At 42.0% G+C, this 24,300-nt stretch overlaps 1 protein-coding gene across 8 annotated transcripts in view; it reads right to left on the bottom strand.

Annotated features, from left to right (window-relative positions):
- Positions 1–1,205: 1,205 nt before the first annotated feature.
- Positions 1,206–24,300, bottom strand: part of TCF7L2 (transcription factor 7 like 2) — a 173,927-nt gene continuing 150,832 nt past the window's right edge. For 2 of the 8 annotated variants that reach the window (XM_082285719.1, XM_082285720.1), the window contains exons 7-13: positions 23,407–23,493; positions 17,471–17,611; positions 16,564–16,723; positions 15,729–15,836; positions 10,921–10,969; positions 9,069–9,141; positions 1,206–3,474 (exon numbers count right to left, since the gene is read on the bottom strand). In XM_082285719.1, coding sequence (XP_082141845.1) covers positions 3,042–3,474; positions 9,069–9,141; positions 10,921–10,969; positions 15,729–15,836; positions 16,564–16,723; positions 17,471–17,611; positions 23,407–23,493 — 1,051 coding nt within the window. In that variant the 3' untranslated portion in view covers positions 1,206–3,041. Of the gene's footprint in view, positions 3,475–9,067; positions 9,142–9,377; positions 9,453–10,316; positions 10,368–10,916; positions 10,970–15,728; positions 15,837–16,563; positions 16,724–17,470; positions 17,612–23,406; positions 23,494–24,300 lie in introns of those variants that run through there. The other 6 variants (XM_082285721.1, XM_082285722.1, XM_082285726.1 and 3 more) reach the window with 5 other exon arrangements.

Raw genomic sequence — 24,300 nt, 5'->3', positions numbered from 1 at the left:
TAAAAAATTCACCATGACTTATTCCTTCTAATAGGGCATAAGAAGTAATACTCATGTATATTGCCCTTTATTAACATGTTTGAACAAAAAAACCCAAAAGGCTTGTCTTGGATCTAGTAATTAAGTATTAGCAATTTAAAGTACTGTATACTGCTTACACATTATTTAGTACTTCACTCAGTGCCTCCCACCCCCTCACAAAGGAAATTCCTTCTGTTGCCAGTGAACACTTTTGCAGGTTTTATTGGACCCCACAGGAAGGGACAACACCATCCCAGTGCTGGGCTTACCAGAACAGCCTGTTCTCAGATCTCTGCAGAACACTCACCCTTCCTGCAGAGCCTGCCAAGACCAGCCAAACAGAAGTGCAGTACCTGAGCAATGCACCTGCACAAAGGCAGGGAACAAACCGGCTTCAAGACCTTTACACTCCATTCTCCTCAAGTGCCACTGTAGGAATTACGGCTGACATTTTCCAAGATGACTGGGCCTATGGTGACATCCAATTGTGATAGATTCCTGGAAATTATGTTTAAATCTCCACTTATTTTAAAAAAACCCAAACAAATTAACAACATAATAAGAATCCTTCCATGTAAATTCAGTCCCATCCTGCAGCATCCGCAGGCATTGCTGTCAGGTGGATGCTGAATTCTTGGAACTGAGGCTCATTTCATTTTAAAAACCCTCAGATATATGCAAAACTGGACTCAAATCTGTCCAGATAAAGCCTAAGGCCAGCAGAAGGACTTTACTAATTAAGGCTATCTAGGCTCTCCTATGTGACCTTTATGGTGCACCAGCCCTATGTTTTGAGACCACCAGGTTGAACAGAAATATATTAAAATTGAAGGTAACACCAGCTCTGGTCGCCTGTGCCCCAGTCAGGCTCAATTCACATGGAAGAACATTCCCTTAGCTCACGTGCTGTCTTCTGCCAAATCATGTGGCATTTGCTTTGAATAAAAAGGATTTTTAACCACTGCTACTCACGCAAAAGTGTGCTGAGCAGGGAGAGGGCCAGTGCAAGTGCATTCCATGGGAACCCAAAGGAAACGGGATTTCTCACAACTAGAGCTGGCTGCAATTTGTCACAATTTTCACACATTTTCTTTTGAGGAATTTTTCCAGTTGGTCTGAAAATCTTTCCAGCCAGACAAAATGCAATCAATGCATAAATGAGTTGACAAGTCATTCTCTGCACATACTAAGTTGCTTTTATTAATCCAGAACTGCATGCTACAGATACTGTACAGCATGAACATTTATTCATTACAAAAAATGGCTTCCAAACCATTAAAAATGAAAATCGGAATAAGAGCATAAAACGGAACAGTAACATCACAACTGTTAGGAAACATTCAAAGTATTCACAAAAAATGTTATAGTTAGCATCTTAATAAACCAGAGAAAAATCTGAGACAGTTTTACAATCGCTTCATGTCAACTACAATGGCACTGAATGAACAGATGAACAATTTTTCAGCTTTATACAGCGTTTTTTGCAACATCAACATGCCTAGGTTTTTTTTTTTGTTTTAAGTTTGCTACCTACCTGTATGTAGTAAGTGTACATAAAAGTGGCAGTCTGATTTTCCTTTTATGAATAATCTAATATACAGAATTTGGCCCTTAAGGGTTTATACCTCTTCATTTTAAATGCTTTCCGGACAATCTGCTACCAAACACGTCTGTTATAGGTGACATTAAAACTACATACATATCTACCTATGTAACATCACAGCAAAACATGATGAACAAAAAAATTACAGCATTAAAAAAAATAATAAAGTTGTCGGGAGAAAGTTAAAAGTCACTGAGAATTTTGGCACATAAAAATTTTGCACACAGCCTACAGTCCTAATGTCGCAGGGGATTCAGCTGCAGTTCTGAACGGGAGACACTTGGACCTTGCTATTTTTCAAACAGCATTGCTAAAAATTCCCTTGCTAAATTTTCAAGTCTTTTCATGTGTAATGGCTTTTAAAGCAATTTTATTCTTTACACTATTGATCCTTGAAAAAAATGCACCTGCGAATGTCCATTTGGTGGCAACCGTATTTCATATAGCAAAAAAAAAAAAAAAAAAAAAAAAAAATCATGAAAAGAAATCAAAAACAAAATCCCGGAAAAAAATATATATATACACATTTATATATAAACTTAAAAACCTTGTACAAATGAGTTGTTATATATAAGATGCTTACACTAAAGGAAAAAAAAAAACCCTTTATACAATGTTTCAAGGAAAAAAAAAGAAGAAAAAAACATTTAAAAAGGGACAACATACAGATACAACAAGCAATTTCTAAAGCAATAAATACTACTGGTCCAATAGCGTTGTGATACTTTTAATTGTTGAGTAGCGTCCCCTCCCCCAAAAGAACAACACCATGGAACAAGGTATATTAACACATTTTTTTAACCCTTTGTTTCTGTACATTTAAACAATAACAAGTAACATCACAATAAAGGTTGTTTCACACAAGGAAGAAAAAAAAAAAGAAGTAGTAGCGGCACCGCATTCGTTGTGCCCTTAAAGATTTAAAAACCAGATGTAAAATGATTGGTTCGCAAGCTCGTATTTAATACAAATAATAAAGAACCAATGCCTCCGGCAAGGGCTGCTTCAAAATTGCTTCTTTTTTTTTTTTAATTTTTAAAATCAGTCTTTAAAACTAAGCTATTGGAACTACATAACAATTATGTATATATATATATTTTTTAAACGCTACAAAGACTTTAAACAGCTGTTGATAAAAATTTTGGCAGAATCATGAGGCTTTTCTCATCTACATATTTAAAAAGGAGAAATTGAAATAAGAATGGGTCAAATATTGACCAATGAACTCGATAAAACATCAACTAATGTAGCCACATGGCACAAATTAAAAATGAAACCGAGAAACGACGACAAACAGCAGACGACAACAAGGAGGAGAAGAAAAAAAAAAAAAATAAAGGAAAAAAAACCAAAACCCCAAATACCAACAGAATTCAATCCCCCCGAAAGGAAACCGAAAGGGCTAACGAGGCTAAAGCTATTCTAAGGACTTCGTTACAAGGGAGAGCGGCTGGGGCTGTGTCCCCGCCAGCGAGCTGTGGGAATGCAAGGAGGACGTCGAGGGCTGTGCGAGGGATGCGGCGGCGGCGGCCGGCGGGAGAGCGGCCGGCGGGTGGTCCAGGGCCCCGTTGGGGCAGCTGGCGGCAGGCAGGGCGCCGGGCTTGCTCGCAGCGCTCTCAGCGAGCACGAGCGAGGAGGGCGGCGGCATCATCACCAGGTGCGCCAGCGGGTCGGGCTTCAATGAGAGCGAGAGGGGTTGCGTTTGTTCAGTCTGTGGTTTCGAGTCTCTGGAGGGGGAGGCGAGCATGGCAGGGGAGGACGGAGGAGAGTCTAGTAAGCTTCCATCTGAAGAGGGTGGGCTGACGCAGCTGCCTTCACCTTGTATGTAGCGAACGCACTTTTTTTTTCTCCTAGAAACAGGGAGAGAGTTATCTGTGAATAAAGGGCAGAGACGCTGATGGAGACAGTCATCTACAGCAAAGAGCCGTCAATCAGCTACTCTGGGCTCTGCACGGGTGGCACCCTGGCCCCACGTGCCATCCTGGGGGTCTGGCTGGGTGTCCTCAGCACCGAGCCCACTCGGGAACCTCCTCTCAGCTAGCAGATTTGGAAAGGATTCACCAATTAATTGTCTCTTCATCCCCCTCCTCTTCAGGCCGCCTCCTTTCCTTATTTTAATGATCAGAAAACCAGATAAATGGGTTTTGAAGCCCACTGTTCTAATCTACAAACTTTCCTCCATGGGGAAAAAAAAAAAAAGTAATTTAATCCTCCTAAAATAAAAACCCTGTATAGCTGATGGCATCTCAAGATGTCCCATAATGCTGTCCAACTCAACGGGGCTATCGCTACACCTGTGTCACCTGTAGTCTCTCACGATGCCCTGACCTTGGGAGGCAAGAACAGCTGCAAACTACTGCTCATTGCTTTCTCCTCTGTTAAGAACCACACCAAATCCAGAAATGTCAGTCAGACAGGAGGGATATATAACAGAGAGAACGAGAGAGAGGGGAAATAAAAACAAAACGAACAAACAAAGCAAACAGAAAAAAAAAAAACAGGAAAAGAACAGGAAAAACAGAGTATGATCCAAAATAACAAGAATAACTGGTTGTGTGGCCTGCAGGTTGTGGCTTTAAATCGACTCAGTTTTACTTTTGGTTTTAGGGGATAGTGGTAGATTTGGGAAGCTGCTTGTCTGCATTTTGGGGAATTTTCCTCTGAGAGGCCATCCATGTAACTCCAGAGTGGGATCCAATTTCAGTAGGTGAAGAGCACGACGACAGGTACAAAGGTGAGGAGCAACATGGATCTTATTTCACATCAGGGAATATGAGAGTCTTGCAAGAGCTGCTCATCTTCAAGCAAATAAGTGACCCGACAGAGATCTTTTCTCCTCCCTCTGTCCACTGGATAATGTAAAGGAGCAATGAAAACAGATGACAGTTTCACACCATCTCTCTTGCCAAGCAGTAGGACAGAAGTAATGAGGCAAACAACCACAGCATCTGGCAGAACGATGTTCAGTGGCCACCTTTACCCTAAGCATGCTGGCTCTCCAGCTCTCCTATTCACAAGCACACTTCCCATGGGAAGTGCTGAAGTGCTGTCACACAGCCCAAGGCATAGGACAAAGTCTGTCTAGAGCAGCTCTGCCACAAGAACTTTGGATGCTCAGCTAAGCTGAACAAAGCCACCCACACGAAGGAGGAGGTTGCTTTTCCTCTCCAGTGGATACGTCACCCCAACTCAGCAACTCCATCAGAGGGAGTGCCTGGTACAGCAGCTGAGTGTCATGGGGGACATTCCCCACTCCAGTAGGTGTCCCAGTTCCCCTGCTGGTCACCAGTGTTCTCCCTCTGTATCACAACTGCATTTGGCTGGCTGGGTTAAACCAAGCTCTGCCCTCCAGGCAACAGGGACAGATGCTTCTCATCTGCAAAGGAGATCAAATCGGCTTGATCCTGGAGTTAAAACTATTGTATCCCATAGCCAGGAAGAGAACAACAATCCCAGCACCCCATCTTTCACCAGCTTCAGTGAGGGACCAGTGCTGTGACATCCCTTTCTCCAGAGACTCAGGTCTGCTCTCAGATTCTGCTCCATGTGCCATGTGGCAAGGTAAGGGGTTAGGGCTATTAGAGTTTTAACCACGTTAGCCTGCAGATCAATACATGCTAAAAACTAAAGACAACCATGCAACTTAAATGTTAAAAAGAAAGAAATAAAGATAGAAGACAGCAAGTGAAGGCTGTAAACCATGCTTTATTAGAGCAACGTTAAAAGACAGGAAAAAAAATTAATTTGGTGGGCTCCAAACAGACCTTGTTAATTCTTCTACCATCAACAAACAACACTGGGGGTCTCTGTCTCTCAGCTAAGGACAGTTCTGCTGCTCTTTCTCCCCTCTCCTCTCTCACCACTTCCTAGTTCAGCTGTGCAGCACTACCAGGGCCACAGCTCCTGTTTGGACCTTCTGTACAGCTCCAGTGGCAAAGCAGGACAGTTAAGCTACACAAGGCTCACCTATATTACTTGTGTGGAAAGATGTATTCTTACAATTTTGAGAGACTGCAGGATTCTCTCTCCCTCCCCAAATTACAATTACTTGCAAGCAGAGCCCCAGGCTCTGCCTGCCTCATTGATGGGGGTCCAAAAGTCATTCAGCTGGACTGCTCTGAACCTACAGGGCAGTGAATTATTTAACTGGAGGCAGTTTGAACTTAGTATGCCAGCATCTCAAACTTTAAAAAAAAATATTATTTAAGTTCTGTGGCCTGAAAGAAAGAGCTCCATGGCAAAGCAACCTTAAACCAGGTCTACCTGATCTTCTGACACTGCAGAGTTAACAACCTTTTTAAAACCAAACCCATTGCTCTGCTACCTGAAGTAATTTTCCTTTGACTAGGATTAAGGGAGCACATTGCTTCCTCTGCTAAACTCTTTAATAGTGTGGCCACTTTTAGTCTGAAAAGCTGTTTACTTAAATCACGATGGCTCAAGGGGGAGACATTTCCACAGTCTGTACCAATCACACCAGGTGTTACTGTGGTCATGCACCTGTCAGGATTAGGTGGGACAAAAAAGCCCAGAGGGCAATGCCCCAAACCATGCAAGCCTAATTTTACCAGACTCGAAGACCACTAGGCAGCTCTGGTGAAGGGGAATAAGTAAAAATCTAAGGAACTACTTGTGCCTCAGTTTTGCTCTCCTAAAGGCTGGAACAAAAATACTACATATCCCTCCTCAGAAGCACTAAGGACGATTATTCACTTGTGCATTGCTCTGAAAAGTGTTAACCTGTTACACCAACAGACCTGACTCCACATGTGCTGCCCCTGAAACTAGCCCTGGGACAGCACCAGGAAACCTGTAATGCTGCAATTCCCACGGGTGAAAGCCACAGAAGATGGCAAGGGTTTATTCAGTTGCTGTGGGCAAAGATGTCTGAGTTTTCACCACAGTAGCAAACTGCACATCTTTAGCACCTACATAAGGTGTGCTACAAAATACTACCGTGCTAGTAAATGCAATGTTATAATGGTTAGGACCAGAAATAGGAGAGAAATGCTCTAATACCTAGTGGTAAAATGCCTCCATGCATTAAAAAACAAAACAAAACAAGAAACCAAACCAAAACAAAAAGAAAAGCAGCTGACTCTGAATCAGTAAGTCTAAAACTCTCAGCTATACCACTGAAGATGTCCCTGATGCACTGAAAAGACTTCTGACCAAAATCTGGTGGAAGTTAAGAGAGGGTTTATGCTTCACATGTAACCTAAGCACTATACAGACCAAATAAAAAGCTTTCCTGATAATAAAATGTAGTTTTAAAAGTATCTTGCTTACTCAAGCAGCCAGGAAAAGATAAAGCAACACATACATGATGTGCCCCCAGTTCTGGCACTTGGCATGCAGAGCCTGACATGCTTCACACACTCTATCTCTAGACTACACAAATATCTGCTGATAGTGTGCAGCAAGCTAACCACAGAACAGAGCCTAACTAAACACAGCACTGGAGTCCTTCGCTAGCATGAGGCTCGAGCCTCCTGACACAGTGAAGTACCTACTCAGCTCTTCTGGACTGAACCCTTCCTCTTTAAGCACTAAGAAATGCTGCTTTGCCAGCCTGCTTAACACATGGCCTGGTACTGATACCTAAACCCCAACACCCCGTACCTACCATGCCTCAAATGGGACAATACACAACCTGTAGAAGGCATTTTTGGTGCCTCCTCTGGTACAGTGACACACACCACCACCCTCAAACCGTGTTTTCCTCGACACTAAGTACAGACAAGACTGCGTGCATACACAAAATACGATGGACGTCTGAGCTACATTCTAAATGAGATGGAGCACATGGGACTGGCATGAGTAAGAGGGGAAAATGTGGGAGAGGAATCACTACACACAGAGTGTGGTTTGGGTTGAAATACCTACCATCATAATATTCCAAATTCAAAGACTGCTTGTATCAGAATAAAGAAACAACAAATTTAACCAAATGCGATCATATAAGGAAAAAGGAATGAGAAAAGAACTACTCGGTATCCCTCCACCAAGAAAGAAGTACGTACTGAGTTATACATGGAATTAAACTCCAGTAGAACATGGGCTGCCGGAATTTGGGCTCTCTGATGTCTTTCATCTCCTTTTAATGCTGGAAACTGTGCTACTAAAGTTGTAATTAGTTTTGTCTAGAGCTCAGACGTTTACAGCTCACTTGTTGGGATAAAATTTAAGAAAAAGTGTATTTTTGAAATGAAAAAAAAAAAGACTTCAGATCACTTAAAAAAAATTGTATCTACATAAACCTTACTGAGGCATAGAAGCCAACAGGTAGCTATTTAGTTTTTCAGATAATACCAAAAGAATGTATACAATATAAGCTGTAAACACTGGCTTTTACATCTCTAATCATGAGAAAAACACTAGTGCTGCAGATCCCAGAACCTTTTTAAAAAGCCTTTGCAGGCAGGGGACATAGACCCAAATGAAAGACAAAATATAAATGTCCAGCTAAACATTAATTTTGCTGACAATCTGGAAAAAAAAACCAAAAAAAAAAGCCAAAAATTTGCCAGCTTTAAGGACTTTGAGTTTTCTTGTTCCCAGTTCTACCACCAGGGAGAGGTTATTGGTAAAGAAAGAGAGAAAATGGCATTAAATTAGCAAGAAATTCCAAAGATCAAAGATTATTAGCATTTGATGCTGTGGGAGAGAGAAAGGTGGGGAGTGGGGAAAAAAGATTAAAAAAATAAAATCACACAAATGCACTAAGAGGACAGATTGCTTTTATTTCCCCAAAGGCCTAATGGGTAGTTTTATACCTGCATGGTTTGCACCATAAACTCTGTCGGTCAAGCCCGAACAATGCCCGACACTTCTTTGGAGTATTTGCATCTGTTAGCATAAGGTAAACACAAAAAATACAACACAATGGTGGATAGAGCTCATTTGGTCTGCGTCATCTTAGCTACAGCTACGTTCAGCTTTCAATCACCTCCGTTTTATTTGGTAATCTCCCCTCGTACCAAGGGCAGGAAGGAAAACAGGACTTTCACAATGAGCCAAAGGAAAACCAAAAAAACATCTCCGACACAGCCATGAGCCTGTGTGGTGTCGGTACCGCACTCAGGGCCGCGCTATCAAGGGCTTTGGGAGCAACTTTCCTTGGGTGGAGGCTTGGAAGGCAGGAGCGTGGTTGAGCCACGGATCAGATGGGCTTAAGGTTGATGCTGTTTTACAGTGGGTTTTTGGCTAGCAGCAGCAAAGAGGAAGGCAAAAAAAACCAAAACAAACCAACCAACCAACAAAGAAAAAAAAAATAAGCAAAACCCTTTCGGAGAGACGATAACTGATGGCAGTGTCCCACTCCCTTGTGTCTTCTAGATCACAACACAGAGCTACAAAGCAACAAGGCAGGAAAAAAAAGGGGAAAGTACCAAATAAACCAGCTGCAAATCAGCCATAGCGAGTCTGGGAAAACTATACACACCTGCAGGGGCCGCACCAGTTATTCTGTTGATCAAGGCCAAAGCGCGCTCGGCATTTCTTAGGAGCGCTCAGGTCTGAATGAGTTCAAGAAAAGCGAGCAGAAAAGGGAGAGAGGAAAAAAAAGAAAAGGGGAGAGGGGGGAGTGAGAGAGAGAGAGAGAGAGAGAGGGGAAGAGAGAAAAGGGGAGAAAAAAGAGAAAGGTAAAAATAAGGAAAAAATAAAAATAAAAAAGGGAATAAAAATCAATGTCCTTGTTATTAATTGCAAATATTGACTTTTGATTTAAAAGTTTAAAAAAAGTGATAATTACATTTTTATTCAACTCTTGAGATTAGCTGTTGCAATTAAAGCTGCAGTATCCCTTTATAAAGGACTGTTTCTTTCCCTTTTAAGAGAGCAGGTAGAGGAAAGTCATTGTGGTTGGTCTAGCAGGATATTTCAGGCAAGATTGATTTGGGCTGGATTTTTTATTCTCTTTTTTTTTTTTTTTAAAGGGGGGGAAAAAAGGAAGAAAAGAAGCTGAGTATGGAAGTTAGATCCTGAACATGCTTTTTTCTTCAACTCAGATACAAAAAAAGAGAAAAAAAAAAAAGAAAGAAAAAAAAAAAGGAAATTATATCTCCTGGGATAATGCAGCTTTTGGAATAATATTCAATTTACTTGTTTTCATTAATTTGTATTTAAAAGAATGGATAAGAATAAGCAGATTGCGGAATGAGTATGTTAGCATCAGCCAGAAAATAAAATGTAAAGCATGGCAAGGTGCTGAGTTAGTACAGCTAGTGAATTGCAATGAATAGGCTTGAGCAGAAAGGAAAAAAAAAAAAGATCCAAAACTAAAATAATAATAAAAAAATGCATATGCATGCTAATATGAGAAGACTTAGTGGGAGCCATGAAAAATGCCATTAGATTAAGGAGGTTCATTACTGACTTGCTTCCATTCTTTATCAGTCTCTTTAAAGAAATACTGCATATTCAATTTGCACAGTTAGTACAACTCTTGCGTTATTTTTACTGTATTACTGTTTTAATAGCAATTGTTACAAAAACAAAAAAACAAAATTAAAAAATACTATCAAACATAATAGATATAAAGATATATAGATAATAAATACTATCAAAACGTGTGGATGGTAATTTTTTCTTAATGTCATAAGTGTTTAATGTTAAAATCTATAATGGCAGGAAAAAAAAATTAAAAAGCAGTTTATAAACTATTTTAAATGACTCAAAATGACATTAGCACCTGTAATCGGAGGAAGTGAAAGGCAAGGATTTAGGAAACATTCGCTGTGTTCTGAAAAAAAAGAACAAATTATACAAAGGCTTCAAAAAAACTAAGTTAGGGCTTCTTCAAGATCGACTATGAGATTGCCTATGCAGTATTTCTAATTTCCTATATAGAATGGCAAACCTCCTTAATTTAAAATGGGTGCGATTTACCACTGTAAGGCATGCATCAGGACATCCAGGGACAGCCCAAATTAATACCACACGCACACAGCCACGCACGCACGCACACGGATGCGCGGAGGAAGCGGACAACTGGATAAACGATGGCACAGGCATTACAGCTACGGCTCTGCGGTTACAGGCTCGGCAACTACCACGGACAAACTCAGCTAATGCCACACGAGGAGGCTCTGACATGCAATGGCTGGGTTACTAGTTTTAGAAGGGCGGTAACGCGTGAATAATTGGAGTGCATTTAAAAAAAAAAAGCTGTCTAGCATAGGGACCGGCTCCCCTGAGGCCAGGAGACCTGTGCCCACCTCCCCCGTACCTACAAGGGTCACACCGGGATTGCCACACTTCCACTAAGCAAGAGGTTTAGACTGATTTTTACTTACCATTGGTCTCTCCTGGCTGCTTATCCCTTTTCCTCTTCTTCTTCTTTCCCTGCAGAAAACATACACAAACGAGAAGGATTAAAATAAAACCCCAAACAAGTGTCCTTGCAAAAGGGCACCGAGCAATGAGGCTGGAGTAGGAAGCTCCCAAGGAGGGACACCAAAGTGTGACACTGGCTCGCCCTCGGTGCAGGGAAGTTTGGGGGGCCCCAAGAAGATGCTGCACCCTGGGATTGACTCTGCCTGCCTTCTCTGTGACTTTTCAGACAGCCTCACTGCAGCCCCCCAGTGCTAACACCCACCAAGGCCACAGGCAGCTGGGGCAGGGGCAAAAGGACTTGCAAGATGCTACTTTTGAGCCAAGATCATCATGAAGCCAAAAACATTTGACATGTGTATGCTCCTGCATGCAGAATTTTCAAGAATCATTTGTGGTTATGTATTGGTGGGGCAGGGAAGGGAAGGAGAGGGAGTTTAGAGTGGGGAGAGTGAGGTCAGACTGAGCCCCTGGAGTTCCTCAGCACCAAAACCCAAGCATTCAAGCAGACAAGGAAGCCATAGTAATGAGCAAATCCTAACCTGCAGTTTTATAGTTCCAGTGGCTACTTAAAAAGCAATGCCAGGACAAGAAAAAAAAAAAAAATCCAAACATAGCCAAGACCCTTCCCACATTTTGCTCTATCATAAGGAAGAAACCAGTAATATTTTGCCAAACTCTATCCCTTTCCCAAACACTGTACCACAAGATGATGAAATTTGTTACAGTTTTTGACTGGAGGGAGAAAAGCTCTTTCTGTTTCCCTCCAACAGTGTGGCAGAGGACAACTGGGAGCCCAACTTCTGTGGAAACACAGTAATTATTTTCCAATAGAAAAAATGTAATGTAATAAGCATAGCTCAAGAGAGAAAAGCCATTTTTCCAAGAAAATTTTTCTAACACTGAGGTACAGAGTTTGCAGCGCAGTACAACAAGCCCAGTGTACGCAACAGAGTAATTTCATTTTCACAGTTCCCCAGATGCTAAAAGCAACAATTTTTGAGCCAGCAATGCCAGCCATGAACAGCACAAGAGATCCTGGCTTTTGAAGACATGGTAGTAAGAGCAGCTGGTGAGAAGACAGAGCAGCAGTCCCTCAAGGGGCAACAAACATATCTTGGAAGAAGGAATCTCACAGCACTTTTGAAGGGCTAGACATATCTGGGAAAGCCAAGAGGTTCTCCCACAGAGTGGGCATCTTTCTCAGTAGATGGATCCCAGATACATGGTTAATATGGGCTTCAGCATGGCACATCCACATTCGGGATGCTCCCTATGATGGGTTTCCTGGAAGATACTAGTAAAAAATTCCCCCAAAATGAATGTAGGATATTGATTCATCATTGTCCTGTTTTTCCTCCACAAAGCTAGCCTTGTGGTATGGGGCTTCTGTACTCATCCCCCCTTACTTGCTCAGGGTTGTAAACTGCCATCCTGTTGTCCAGGCGGTTCCAGGATTATGAGATCCCTCTGGAGATGTAAAAGGCTGTGTGCACTGCCCATCTCAAAGGAATGTTAAACAACATGCACATAATCCTGTAGCCTGGATGCTGATGACAAATCATCTCCGACACCTCTGAGGTAATTTTTTGGGATATGGAAATTGTCAATTGCTAGAGCAGCCATCAGTCTAACATGACAGGCAGACAAGCATTGCTCCTAAAGCTCCTTGAGAACAGAAGAGAGAAAACCACGGTATCTTGAAATCCACATATCACATAAAGATGCAAGAGGCTCAGACTGCTCCATCTATATTGATCTAGATTGACAGTAACTCTGTGAAAATCAGTGAATTTTTTCCAGCTTTCAACAATGTAACCAAAACCAGACAACTGCCTCAAGATCATAAGCCTGACTTTTATTTAATCTCAAGGAGGCCACTTGCACAATTAACAGGCTGCATCTGTGGCAAATTTGCTTAATTTTTGCAGTACATTTGGGAATTCAAGGACTATTTCAGTTTGAGACCTTATAACTTCTTCACTCGAGGGTCAGCCAGAACAAAAGTCAGGAGACACCTGCCTTTCACAAGCTCTTCAAACCAGGTATTAAAGTACTGTAATGCCTTTAGGGAGCAATCTGTTAAAAACAGCAGATTTACAGGAATGTCAGACAGGGACCAGGAATTTCTTATTGTTTTTCAACACAAGTTTTTTAAACTGTTCCTAACAAAGAATGGACAGAAGTCCCATCAACTTCTTTATACCCTTTTCAAAGGAAATAGAGAGACGAATCAACTGGTTTCCTTGTTCCATTTCTGTGCTACAAAAGGATATTTGACTATGTAGGTAAATTAATATACAGACTTAAGGAAAGAACCGTGGCAGCAATTTTTCAAGTGCTCTGCAGGAGACACCACTTTGTCTCTGCCTCGGATTGTCCTTCCAAGACATGAGTAGTTTATAACATTTTCTGTCATCATATTATACAAATTTTTATGCTGCAAGTAAATATGGATGTAAACACCTGCTACCCATTTTGGCAGCTCCCTCTCCAGAGCCAAACCAACATGGGTTTTGATAGGACTGCAGAGTTCTTTGGTACTAATTTTCTAGACAACCAGTGGGTGAGGTGACTGGATCCTTACACACTTCTGAGTCCAGCACTCAGCACTGCTAAGCATCTTAGATCTCAGGAAGAGCCAACGTGCCTTGTGACACCAACAAGCCACGAGGCTGAAAGCTGCATTTCCTGAATGCACTGCTCCTGTCTCTGAAGACCTGGGCTATAGCTGGCCTTATCCTTGAGCCTGATGTGAGGTGCTTAACAATTTAACCACTTCAAGCAGCCCAAAGTCACTCCCCTGCTAGATGTGTGAAAGGCTCAAGACCCTACAAACGGCTGTGGGAGGAGGGGCACTCAGGAGAGCTGTGAATGGACCAGGAGAGGAGACATAAATAAATCCTGCAGATGATGCAAAGGTACCATGCTCTCCTCAGGCAGGAAGGTTCCCCCTGAAGGTCACTTGGGGGTACAGCATCAAGCCGCTGGGAAAGCACCGGCTTTCTCATCCTGTCCTTTTTAGCTTGAGAAGAAAGGGTTTCTCAGTGTTCACACAGTGAGGACAAAAGTAAAAGGTCCTAAACACTGAGGCTTTGTACATGCCCATCTGTCGGTGGCACAGTCACTGCACAGAATGAGCATTCCCGAAACCTCAGTCAAGCCTGCACTCCCTTTTGAACACCCAAGACGATGATACTGCACAGTGCCGAGGAACTACCTCGAGCCTATGGTCTGACAGCCTCAGGCCAGACTGTGCTGAAAAGGGAAGGAAAATGTGCTAAGCAGGAGCTGTGCCTCGTCAGGCTTAAAAAGGTCTCCTCTGAGGAGCACAGAATCAAGAATATTCTGAACTGGAAGGACAGTCGAGCATGCACAGCTATACCTGCAATGACTACAGAGGGAGAGCTGAGCCCAGTGGAAAGAAAAGATGATCAAGAAAACAGAAGGATTTGAAAAAATGTCCTTAAGTACATATTGCCAAATAAGTGAGCATGTGTATTCTCCACTGCTGACACGGCAGAAGAGCGTAGAGAGCTGCTGCTGCTGCTCTGGCTTCACTGCAGGCTCTGAACTGGCTTCTTCACACCCACACATGTAAAAGTGCAGAGGCAAATATTGTCATATATGACAAAACAGGATATTTGTGGTAAAACAGGCAGTGATGATGATGGGGATTGAAGAGACAGAGTTCAACAAAGCCATAATGTGTAACTCTACACAAAACTGACATCAATCTTAGAGCTGTTGGTCCCCAAACCTGCTGGGAAGTCTGACTAGAAGGCAGGGAGCATGGTTTATTACAGAGTTAGAGACCTTGAAACTTTTAGGTGATTTTTATTTAACTTTAAAAAAAAAATCAAGATGCTGCTATAATCCTATTAAAAAGGGTTTAGAGCTCTCACCAATCCACAAATCTGTCAAGAATTTATGGGCTTAGGCTTGCAAACACTTATTACCATCTGCACCGCTTACCCTTCATGGAAGGAGCTATACAGTACTAGGGGTTATAAAGCTGCCCTTATGCTTTTTAACAGACAGAAAATTCTACCACATCTAGCTCAAAAACAGGCTTTCTGGAAAGTGGAGGGAGGAATCAATCTTAAAAACAATCCATGAATTGATCACAAATTCCAATATGCTTTTTAAAAAATAAGGAGGGTAGGGGGGAACAAAAGGTAATATGGGCATGAAAAAGAAAACATAAACAAAATATACGACTTTAGAGCGTGGAATAATTCATTTAACCCTACTTAAGAGTAAGACTTTAAAACATAATGTTTTTGGTTTTGCTAGTCCTTCTCTGAAGCTAGGATAAGTCATTCTTCCACTTTCCACTATACTCTCACAGACAGATAAGCGCAAGACACTTATTATTTGTCTCTTTTGGTGGAAAGGAGAGGAGCGATACTAGGGGGTTTTTAAATTTTGTTTTAAAAAATGAAATTCAAAATGACCAGCAAGCCAAACAGCATTTCCAGATGCTGGTAAAAGTGAAGAGAAGACTTTTCTCACAGAGCTCTACTGTTATCTCCCCAATTCTAACCCCTTACTAGTCCCAGCCAGGAAACCTCTTCCAAGTGGAGGGCTGGGAATTACCCCCAGTAGTTTTGGTATCGCCGAGGCAAGCACCCGTTCTTGTTACCAGATTGAGGTCCTGGGGTTTTCCATGTAGTGCTTGTGTGCAATGTGTGGTCGTAGTTCAGCAGGTCACACAGACACTTCTACCAGCTCTACTGCTAAAAAAGTTTCCACCTACATAGGAACCTACATAGTTATCCCGTGCAGACCAGCCCGGGTACAGCTGCATGTGAAGCTGTCGCTCCTTTCTTGCTAGTTCATAGTATTTCGCTTGTTCTTCTCTGGATAACGCGTGCCACTGGGGTGAAGACAAAAAGACAAAATAAAAAGCACTAGTGGTTGGGTTTTTTTAAAGCATGCTAACAGCAAAGTGTATTACTTATATATATAAATACAGTTAGAATAGATTTTCATAAAAAAGAGATAAAAACAGATGATCTGACATGCGGACATTCGTATTTTATTTACAACTCCAGATTATAACTGCAGTGAAATCAACTGAACCACAACTAATCATTTACATGCAGTCAACCCCTTTGTCTCCTGTTGAGAGAGGAGAATTAAGAAATCTAAACAAAAACAGGCAGCAGGAGAGATGGTCCAGAAGCTGAACCACTTGTCCTGAGCCAGAACTCAGTTACAGCTTTGGAGGTGGTCTCCCCCACTGGCACTCCCTCCCCTCTCTTCTAGCTCTCACAGGTGCTGATACTGGTACTGTACTCAAATGTTTTTCATTTCCCATTTACTTTTCTGCCTATCTTACGCCAAAATAAAAATATAAGATTTTTCCATCAACTGGTCATGGAAATAACACTGAAATGACACTGCTATTAATTAACTCCTCCTCTCCCCACATGAATGACCCCACTGGCAAGAAGTGCCTGTGAAAACTAAAAACCAAACCAAGGCCTTTGGTTCAGTAATTTCCCTATCCATTTTCACAATAGCAGAAAAACACAGGGATTCAGAAGGTGTGAATCCTACCAAGTTTCAGGCCCTGATTGTGCTTGCTCCCTGTTACCTACCCTTCGACCGAGGATTTGGTTGATGGCTGCGCTCTCTTTCAATGTGCATTCTGCTACAACTTTTGCTCTCATTTCCTTCATATACAACATAAACGCATTAAGAGGTTTCTTTATGTGTGGCTTCTTTTTCTCTTCTTCTTTTTTGGAGTCCTGATGTTTTCTGAAGAGTAAAGATACAACAGACAGAGAACTCACAGTGAGAACCCCTTGTGACTTTATTAAATTAATCCCCTCAATCTCTCTTACATTAATCCTCAGAAATCTCTAGGAAGAGTACCAGAAGGTTCTCTAGAGCCTTCACCCTGGCTGCTGTATGGGAACAGTCTTGAGAGCATTACAAGAAAACTCACCTCATGTTTATGCAACATCATCAAGTACCCTCTGAGCCCCTACAAGAACCTTGGAAGGACATGGGCATCCAGAAAAATGGGCTTACAGGGAGAGGTTAAGCATAACAGTAGAGGAAATAATTACACCCCATCATCAATGAGGTGTAATCAGTTCAAACCTAAACTTGATGCCAGCTCTCTGCAGCTTTGAAGAAGCCATTCATGCTCTAGTTTTTTGTCTCCTGTGGTGCATCTGTTATCTCAAGGCTTCAAACTGGGCACTGAGTAACAGAGAAACTGGTCAAGAAACTTGAATCTTGACCAAGAAAATTCCACTTCCTCGTTAAAACAGGTGAAATTAACAGCTACTTGCCTATGTCACAGAATGACTCAAAGACTGCTACCATCATTCTGACACACTTTGGCAGCTAAACCACACTCAAATCAATTACAACAATAAAAGAAAGAAAAAAATGTCACAGCAAAAACATCGCAAACCCAAGCCTTTTTACAAGCCACACATGCACAGGTGATGCTTTGAGTATTCTAAAGAGAAGACAGGGGAAACAACAACTTACGAGCTGTGGAGTGAGCCGACGTCGCTCTGGGAAGATTCCTGTTTGACTGTTGGTGTGACTATGGCCGGATGAGGAATTCCAGTTGTATGTAAACTATGGTGTGGCGGGACCATGTGTGGAGGAAACCTAGAGGAGAGAAAGCTGTGTAAATCGTCAGAATAAAAATGAATGAATGGGGAGGGATGTGTACACACATTAAAAAAAAAAAAAAAAAAACAAAACTGGCATATAACAAGCATATGACAGCTAGACAAAGCATATGAAAGCTGGCAGCATTAATTAGCAATAAATTAAACATAATGACTCTTCTAATGTCATTAAAGCCAATCTTCCCCTTCATTATCATTACTGACACGAGACATCACGATTTTTAACATCTTTAACAAAAGGCAAATTCAACTGGCTGAACTTGCATGAAGGTGGAATTTCAGCTACCTGAAACAAAATCCACCAGTCCAGTTCTTAGCTAAGAAATTATGTGTGGCAACCAAGGAATCAATTTTTATAGTTCTGAATCATGTTGTGAATTTAGGATGACATCTTTTATTCTATATTGACAGCAAAATAAAATATTAATGCCAACACATTCTAGATGCATTTTTGATAATACTTATAGACGCCTCATTAGCTACATTTTGTTGATAGAGCAGAAGAAAATATTTATTTGTGTCTAATAAATCTCTGAGCCACATTGGTTTAACAGAAGGTGGAAGACTGTGGAATTTTTGATCCATTAAAGTAACCTAGAAAGGCTGTAACTATCTAGCCTTTCTAAAGAGCAAAAAATGTTGTCAGCTTTATGGTTTATGGTCATATACATGGACAGATCCCGGTCCTGCAAGTGGATTCAGTGGGATATGCAATCCTTGTGCATGAATCTAATTGCTTGGTCGGGATCACAGCACAAACATGGCACAATCATTCAGACTTTTTACATTTTAACAGAAATGAACAAACTTTTCAAAAGCAGGATTGACTTATATCATTGTTTCCCAACAGCCTCAGAAAGGTTTTGCAGTGAATAAGGAAAGCATGGCATGACTGAGTGCCTTCCTGTTAGAAAACTCGCACTGAAGTCAACAGGTTTCCAGGGAATGGTTTCTAGCCTAAAATTATGTTTCAGAAGTAACTGTCCTCAAAATGCCAAAATTAAAGCGATCTGGCAAGGGCTTTTCTCACTGCAAATCCTCACTCTCATCCCAGGTTTTGAACCATCTGATCCAAGTAAAATAACCCAAGATTATGGAACACACAATGGGATAAAAAATCATTTCTCCTGTCATGAATATGCAATGATTTTTTTTCTATCCAACAGGATTTAAAATGGGGTGATATACTATGGATATCACCATGTATAAGCATCAGAAATATGGCGGAGTTATCGTTTTCTCCCCTCTCTTATAAATTCCAATACTGAGCTTAACAATCCCACCCCCTATGACTGCCTAGACATTCCTTACATTCACAAGATGACACAGAAGTACTTTCAAGAACAAGAGCACTGTCCACTACAAGCTCTGAGGATCTTTGTCTATCAGCTGGTAGTACTTAGGGTGATTGGACAGAAGTATTTTGTCTTTGAAGGCAGTGGGAAGAGCAAGGACTGACAGGGAGAATGTGTAATTGTTCAAGTTGTAGAGAATCGCAGTTCTTCATGAACAAAGGCATGGAGAGAAGGGAGGCAGGAAGGTGGGATGGCAAGGGAAGAGGAGAATGGGCAGCAAAATGGTCATTCCTACTTCTGCTAAAGACTCACGGACACAAATCTCCAAGTGGGTTGTCCAAGTGCCTTCCCACTCTCTGACAAAAGTAGCTGGGAGAGAAGCACACATTTGAGGATATACTTTGGTTCATGGTAGGTCAGAACAGAAGACAATGCCGAGGCTGCAAAGAAGACTGACATCCTTGTCCCAGTTCTGCCACAGAACTGCTCACCATCAGCAAGACACAAACTGGGCCTTTGTATGATTTTTTTTCTGTTCTCTTTTTATTTCCATGTGTATATATTTTGATTGGACGCATCTAAAATCTCTTCACATAGCGCCTGGGACCTTCAGACGCAGTACAATGCAAACAAAAACTGACAGTATGACTTGGGGTTTTTTTAAAATAACTTAAAAACATGGGCAAAAATAAAACTGATGGCAAAAAACTGACCTCGCTGAAAGCAGTCTAAGCACAGTGATAAAAGGTTGAGACACATCCTACCAAGTGACTGTCCTAGGCAAGACCCAGCGTTCCAGAGAGGACTATGCTGCTGGGACTGGCTAGGCCAGAGACAAGGGGACAATGAAGGATGAAGATGGAGATGAAAAGTCTTCCTTCCAAGAGCAGGCAGGAAGAGCTGTGCTGGTCTGACATGAAGGCTCAGCATGAAGTGCAGTGGGCATGTACCAGCAAGGAGAAAACCTGAGTGCAGAGCACAACGCGCACATGTTGAGTGAAGGGCGGCAAAGTCTCCACTGACCTCAGCTGGGATATTTTACTCACTGGGCTCTAAACTCCAGGGACAGCAGCCTCCATCAACAGGCAGCTGCAGCTCAGTGGTTATTTTCAGGGTTGCAGTTTCCATGAGGAAGTGCTGTGTTCATTACCAGTGACCATTCACTTTTCATACTGAACTTCTGCAATTCACAAGGCTGCCTATTCCACTTACACACCCTTTCCTATGTTTAGGGCTATAAAAACATGCTCCAGAACCCAAAGTTGCTCTCACAATCCCATGGACTTCCGTGGGCTGGATGAGGGTTCAGCCCAAAGTCTGAGTTCCTGCTCATTTCCATGTAGACAGCCACTCCTATGGCAATATGAGCAGGGGAAGAGTGTTAATTTTTAACTTTCTGGCTACATTCCAACTTCAGTAATTACATTCAGCAAAAGTGAATTTCCCCTGAAATTTCAATTACAGAAGGTATTTTCCACTGCCACCACTTAACTGCTGTGCAGTGTTTATCTGGTGTAATTCTGCTAAATTATTTCCTGATTTCCTCTCACAGCAGTTGTTTTTTCATAGTGGGTCCACTGTTTGCCCATCACTCAGCCCTGTCTCATTTTACCTTAAAGGCATATTACAGAGGGGTAATGAAGGATCAAGAGATGTTATAAGCATGCTGCAAGCATACATCGTGAGTGTGGCGACGCTACAAGCAACAACAAAGAGTTGTAAATGGTTAAAACAACTTGAAGACACTACCTTAACAGTCTAAACCATTTATGAAAAATCACTATTAGTCACCCATTAACCTTTTATAAACTATTCATAAGCACACTCTAACCAACGAACGGTAATTACTAAGCTTAGGGAACTAAAGGTTGGGAAGCACTATAGGCTCCAAAGATCTGTACCACAACGCAGGCAAAGATGGGAACCACTTTTAAAAGAAGGCTCTGGAAAACTGTGGATGGAGGGGTGAGATTTGAAGTCTGCCCTGGCTTCACTGTTGGGGCAGAGCCAGCACAGCAAAGGCAAGGTTTGCAGCCCGGGCTTGTAGCAGGGCCCTGCAGGGCTGTTGCCCAGGCCCAGCCATGAGCAGCATGTCTGGAGGCCAGTGTGGGCACTGCTGGGCATCTCCCGACCACACCGGACACTCGGACAAGGGCTGTCCCACTGCTGAGCCCAGGCTGACACAGGAAAACACACATGAAACCATTTATGAGAGCACAGCTTGCCCAGACAGTGTTCCCATCTATGGGAAACCAGGGGAATTTCTGGGCTGAAACAAAGGGTAAACATCTTAAATCTATTCATCCCCCTGCACATGTGCCTGAGCATGTGCGCACGTACGGGCTCCTGTCAGAGACAAAAAGAAAGGCTCCCTGTGTATATGCACACCCCTCACCTTCGCCTAAGACATTCGCCAGATTTTTATTCTCTAGACAAGTATTCCATGAATTGCAATAAACACCCTAAAAATTCTAAGCAGCTCATTATACACCACTGTCTCCTTTTATGGCTCCAAGCCAGAATATAATGATGAGTCTTAACTTGTTAAGGACAACTAATTTTTTGTTCCTGGCTGTCTCAGGGGCTTCTCTCTTACTCACTCTCACTTTACTTCACTGTTGACATGTTTCTGTTAACTGGATGTCATCTGCCTGCCTTGATTTTATGCACAAGCAGTGGGATGCATTTTTCTGTGCAACAATTCTGCTTTGAGTTGCATTAGATTTGTCATTATTCTCTCATTTTCCCCTTGCACTTGTAACATTTCATCTATTCCTGCCTTATTTTTTGAGCCACGGTGCACCCACATTATGGTTTATACATGATCTTGCTCCCTTTGAAGCCGGCAGATTTCAGAGCCAGCCCTCGTCAGGAGAAGTGCCTGCTACCAATTTAGCAGGCTGAGGGCCCCGAGCTCCAACAACTCAATCTAAAGGGGGTCACAGGGTGGCACAAGCGAGTGTCAGCAAGTGCTGTTTAATTGCCAATCTAGGCTTCTCCATGGTGTTTAAAGTATAATGACCCATCACTTAATTCTGAGAAGTCCTGGCCCTGCTGCTGAATGGAATGAATATCAAAGGATGTGCTAGAACAGGGCAAGGAGCCTACATTTCCTATAACTGCCATAAGTATAATAGACCTCTACTTCTGTCGTCCCATTACCACAATAATGTATTTAATTTGCTGTGTACTCTTTTTAACTAGATACCTTTCATAAAGTCTATCTTGGGAATATAGCCCCCCCCATCTCTCCCCTCCCTCAAATGACTAGCCTCTCTAATAATAATTAAACTAAATCAAGCTCTACTTTGCCTCACACCATGCCTACACATCTTTCATAGATATTAAAAAAGATTAAATGGGAGGAGGGAACCATTGTTTAAATTTGCAGCTCTCTCCCCAGCCCAGTATTTTTTTTCTGTGCTGGGACTACAAATTTTTTTTTTTTTAAAGTTGATTTTCCAGTTGTGTCTCGATTTGCTGGACCAGCATTTTAATTTTAATTTTTAGCTTTTGGTTTACTTATCTAAAGCACACACCACACTATTTTTCCACCCATTCATTCATGAGCCCTAGGTACAGATTTCCATTTCTCAATGAGGTGTGCTTCCTCCCAGCCCTCACCAATCTTTTCCTCCTTAGATCATCTATGCACCAATGTTCACATATTAAAGTGCAGAGATGGAGTGGAAGGGACAGAGCAGGGCAGAGACGTGGAACCTTGCTATGTAATGCATGCTAATTTAATTATGTGCCATCATCAAAATGGATTAGCTGTTTCAGCCCATCAGGAAAGCCTAAACTTCCACCGATTTAATTAACCAGGCTGAAAATCAGATGAACAGAAAATAAAACTATCATTAGGAGCAATTAGTGATTACTTAAACATAGTGCTGCCAACCAGTTTGTAAATAAAACTAGCAGCCCCTGGAAAATTAGATGGAATTAATTGGAGGTAGGGAGGGGGAGAAATATATACTTCTAAAGCTTTTGAGGGTCAGGCAGGCCCTTTTATGTTGACTATCAGTGTTTGGAGCTTTGGCAGGGGAAAACACAGCACAATAACCTTCCTCCCAACTCTGCTGAAGAGCAGTCCTCCTCCCTCCTGAGACTTCCCTCCCATACACACAGCGCTGCTCTGGCTGAAGGCCACCGAGAAAGCAAAGGGTATCACAACTTCTCCTCCTTGCTTTTTCAACATTATATTCTCCCAGCTCTTTCATTTAGTTTGGGTTTTAAAGATGGCTTCTCTCTCCTCCACCTCTCCCTCTAAAACAAATTCTCGAGGCCCAGCAACAGCATTAGGACAGCACCTTCTCCTCACATGGGATGATAGCCCTCGCCCTCTGCTCCACCCCACCAAAAAGCTAAGGATGGCTGTTTAACTGAAGTGCTTTCAGAAATCTGCTGCCTAGATGAAATGCTCTCCTCCAGAGAGTGGGAGGAGGAGCTACATTTGCTCTTGATTTAGGACCTCAGTATCTGAACTCACCTTGACATGGAAGCATTGACGGTCAGAGCTGTTGGGTAAGGGTGGCGGAAACCCCCTGTCGTGATTGGGTATACTGGCTGACCTTGCCTGGCAAAAAAGAAGGGAAAGAGAGAATAAGAGAACGGAAAAAAGGGTTTAAAAAAAAAAAAAAAAGAACAACAAAAAACTTCTCTCTGCACAGTAAGCTTTATTCTCATTTGATCAGAACAAAAATCTTGGGGATTGTACAGCAAGGATCAAAGGAAAGAAACACAGAACAATTTGAATGCCATAAATCTGATAGGAATGGCTAATTAAATTTTATAACCTCTGCTTATGTCAATAGAGACCCTCTCCCCAAGCTGAAACTAGGTGTTTTGTTGTAATAATTAAAGGCGAAGTCTCGCTTGCTTTAATGGAGCCATCACACTAATTGAGGGCTACACATCCAAAGGAAAACAATAATGAATGTAAATTTATACCAAAATAAAGTACAGTGAATCAAAGGACTTCAGTTGCGCTTTGGGCCTCTTTCGGTATTTAGATCTCGGTGAGAAAACATTAAATTAACAGAGCTTAATTTGTAGCCTTTTGTCAGATTAACAAGTGTTGACAAGAGTTACCAGGGGAGAGTCCCCAAGAAGTATTGTGGGTAACCAATAGACAATCACACCTCATTACAATAATTAAAAAATACAGCAACATGCAAAACAGCATCCTCATGAAAGACACACAACTTTTTCTGATGGAGGTTTGTCTGTGCTGGCTAGCTCATTTCATCTGTCCTTCAAATACATCATCTGAGTGGGCAGGATGCTTTTGGGGTGGGTACTATGCCAGAAACATGCAGGTCAGTGGAGGATGGATGGGTTGGGAAGTTGATGGTGAAGCACATGTGGCAAGGAGAGGGGAAAT

Source organism: Coloeus monedula (genome assembly GCF_965178545.1).
Source record: "Coloeus monedula genome assembly, chromosome: 8".
Classification (NCBI taxonomy): domain Eukaryota; kingdom Metazoa; phylum Chordata; class Aves; order Passeriformes; family Corvidae; genus Coloeus; species Coloeus monedula.
Note: the sequence above shows the minus strand (reverse complement) of the source record. Positions and strands in the feature narration are given on the sequence as shown.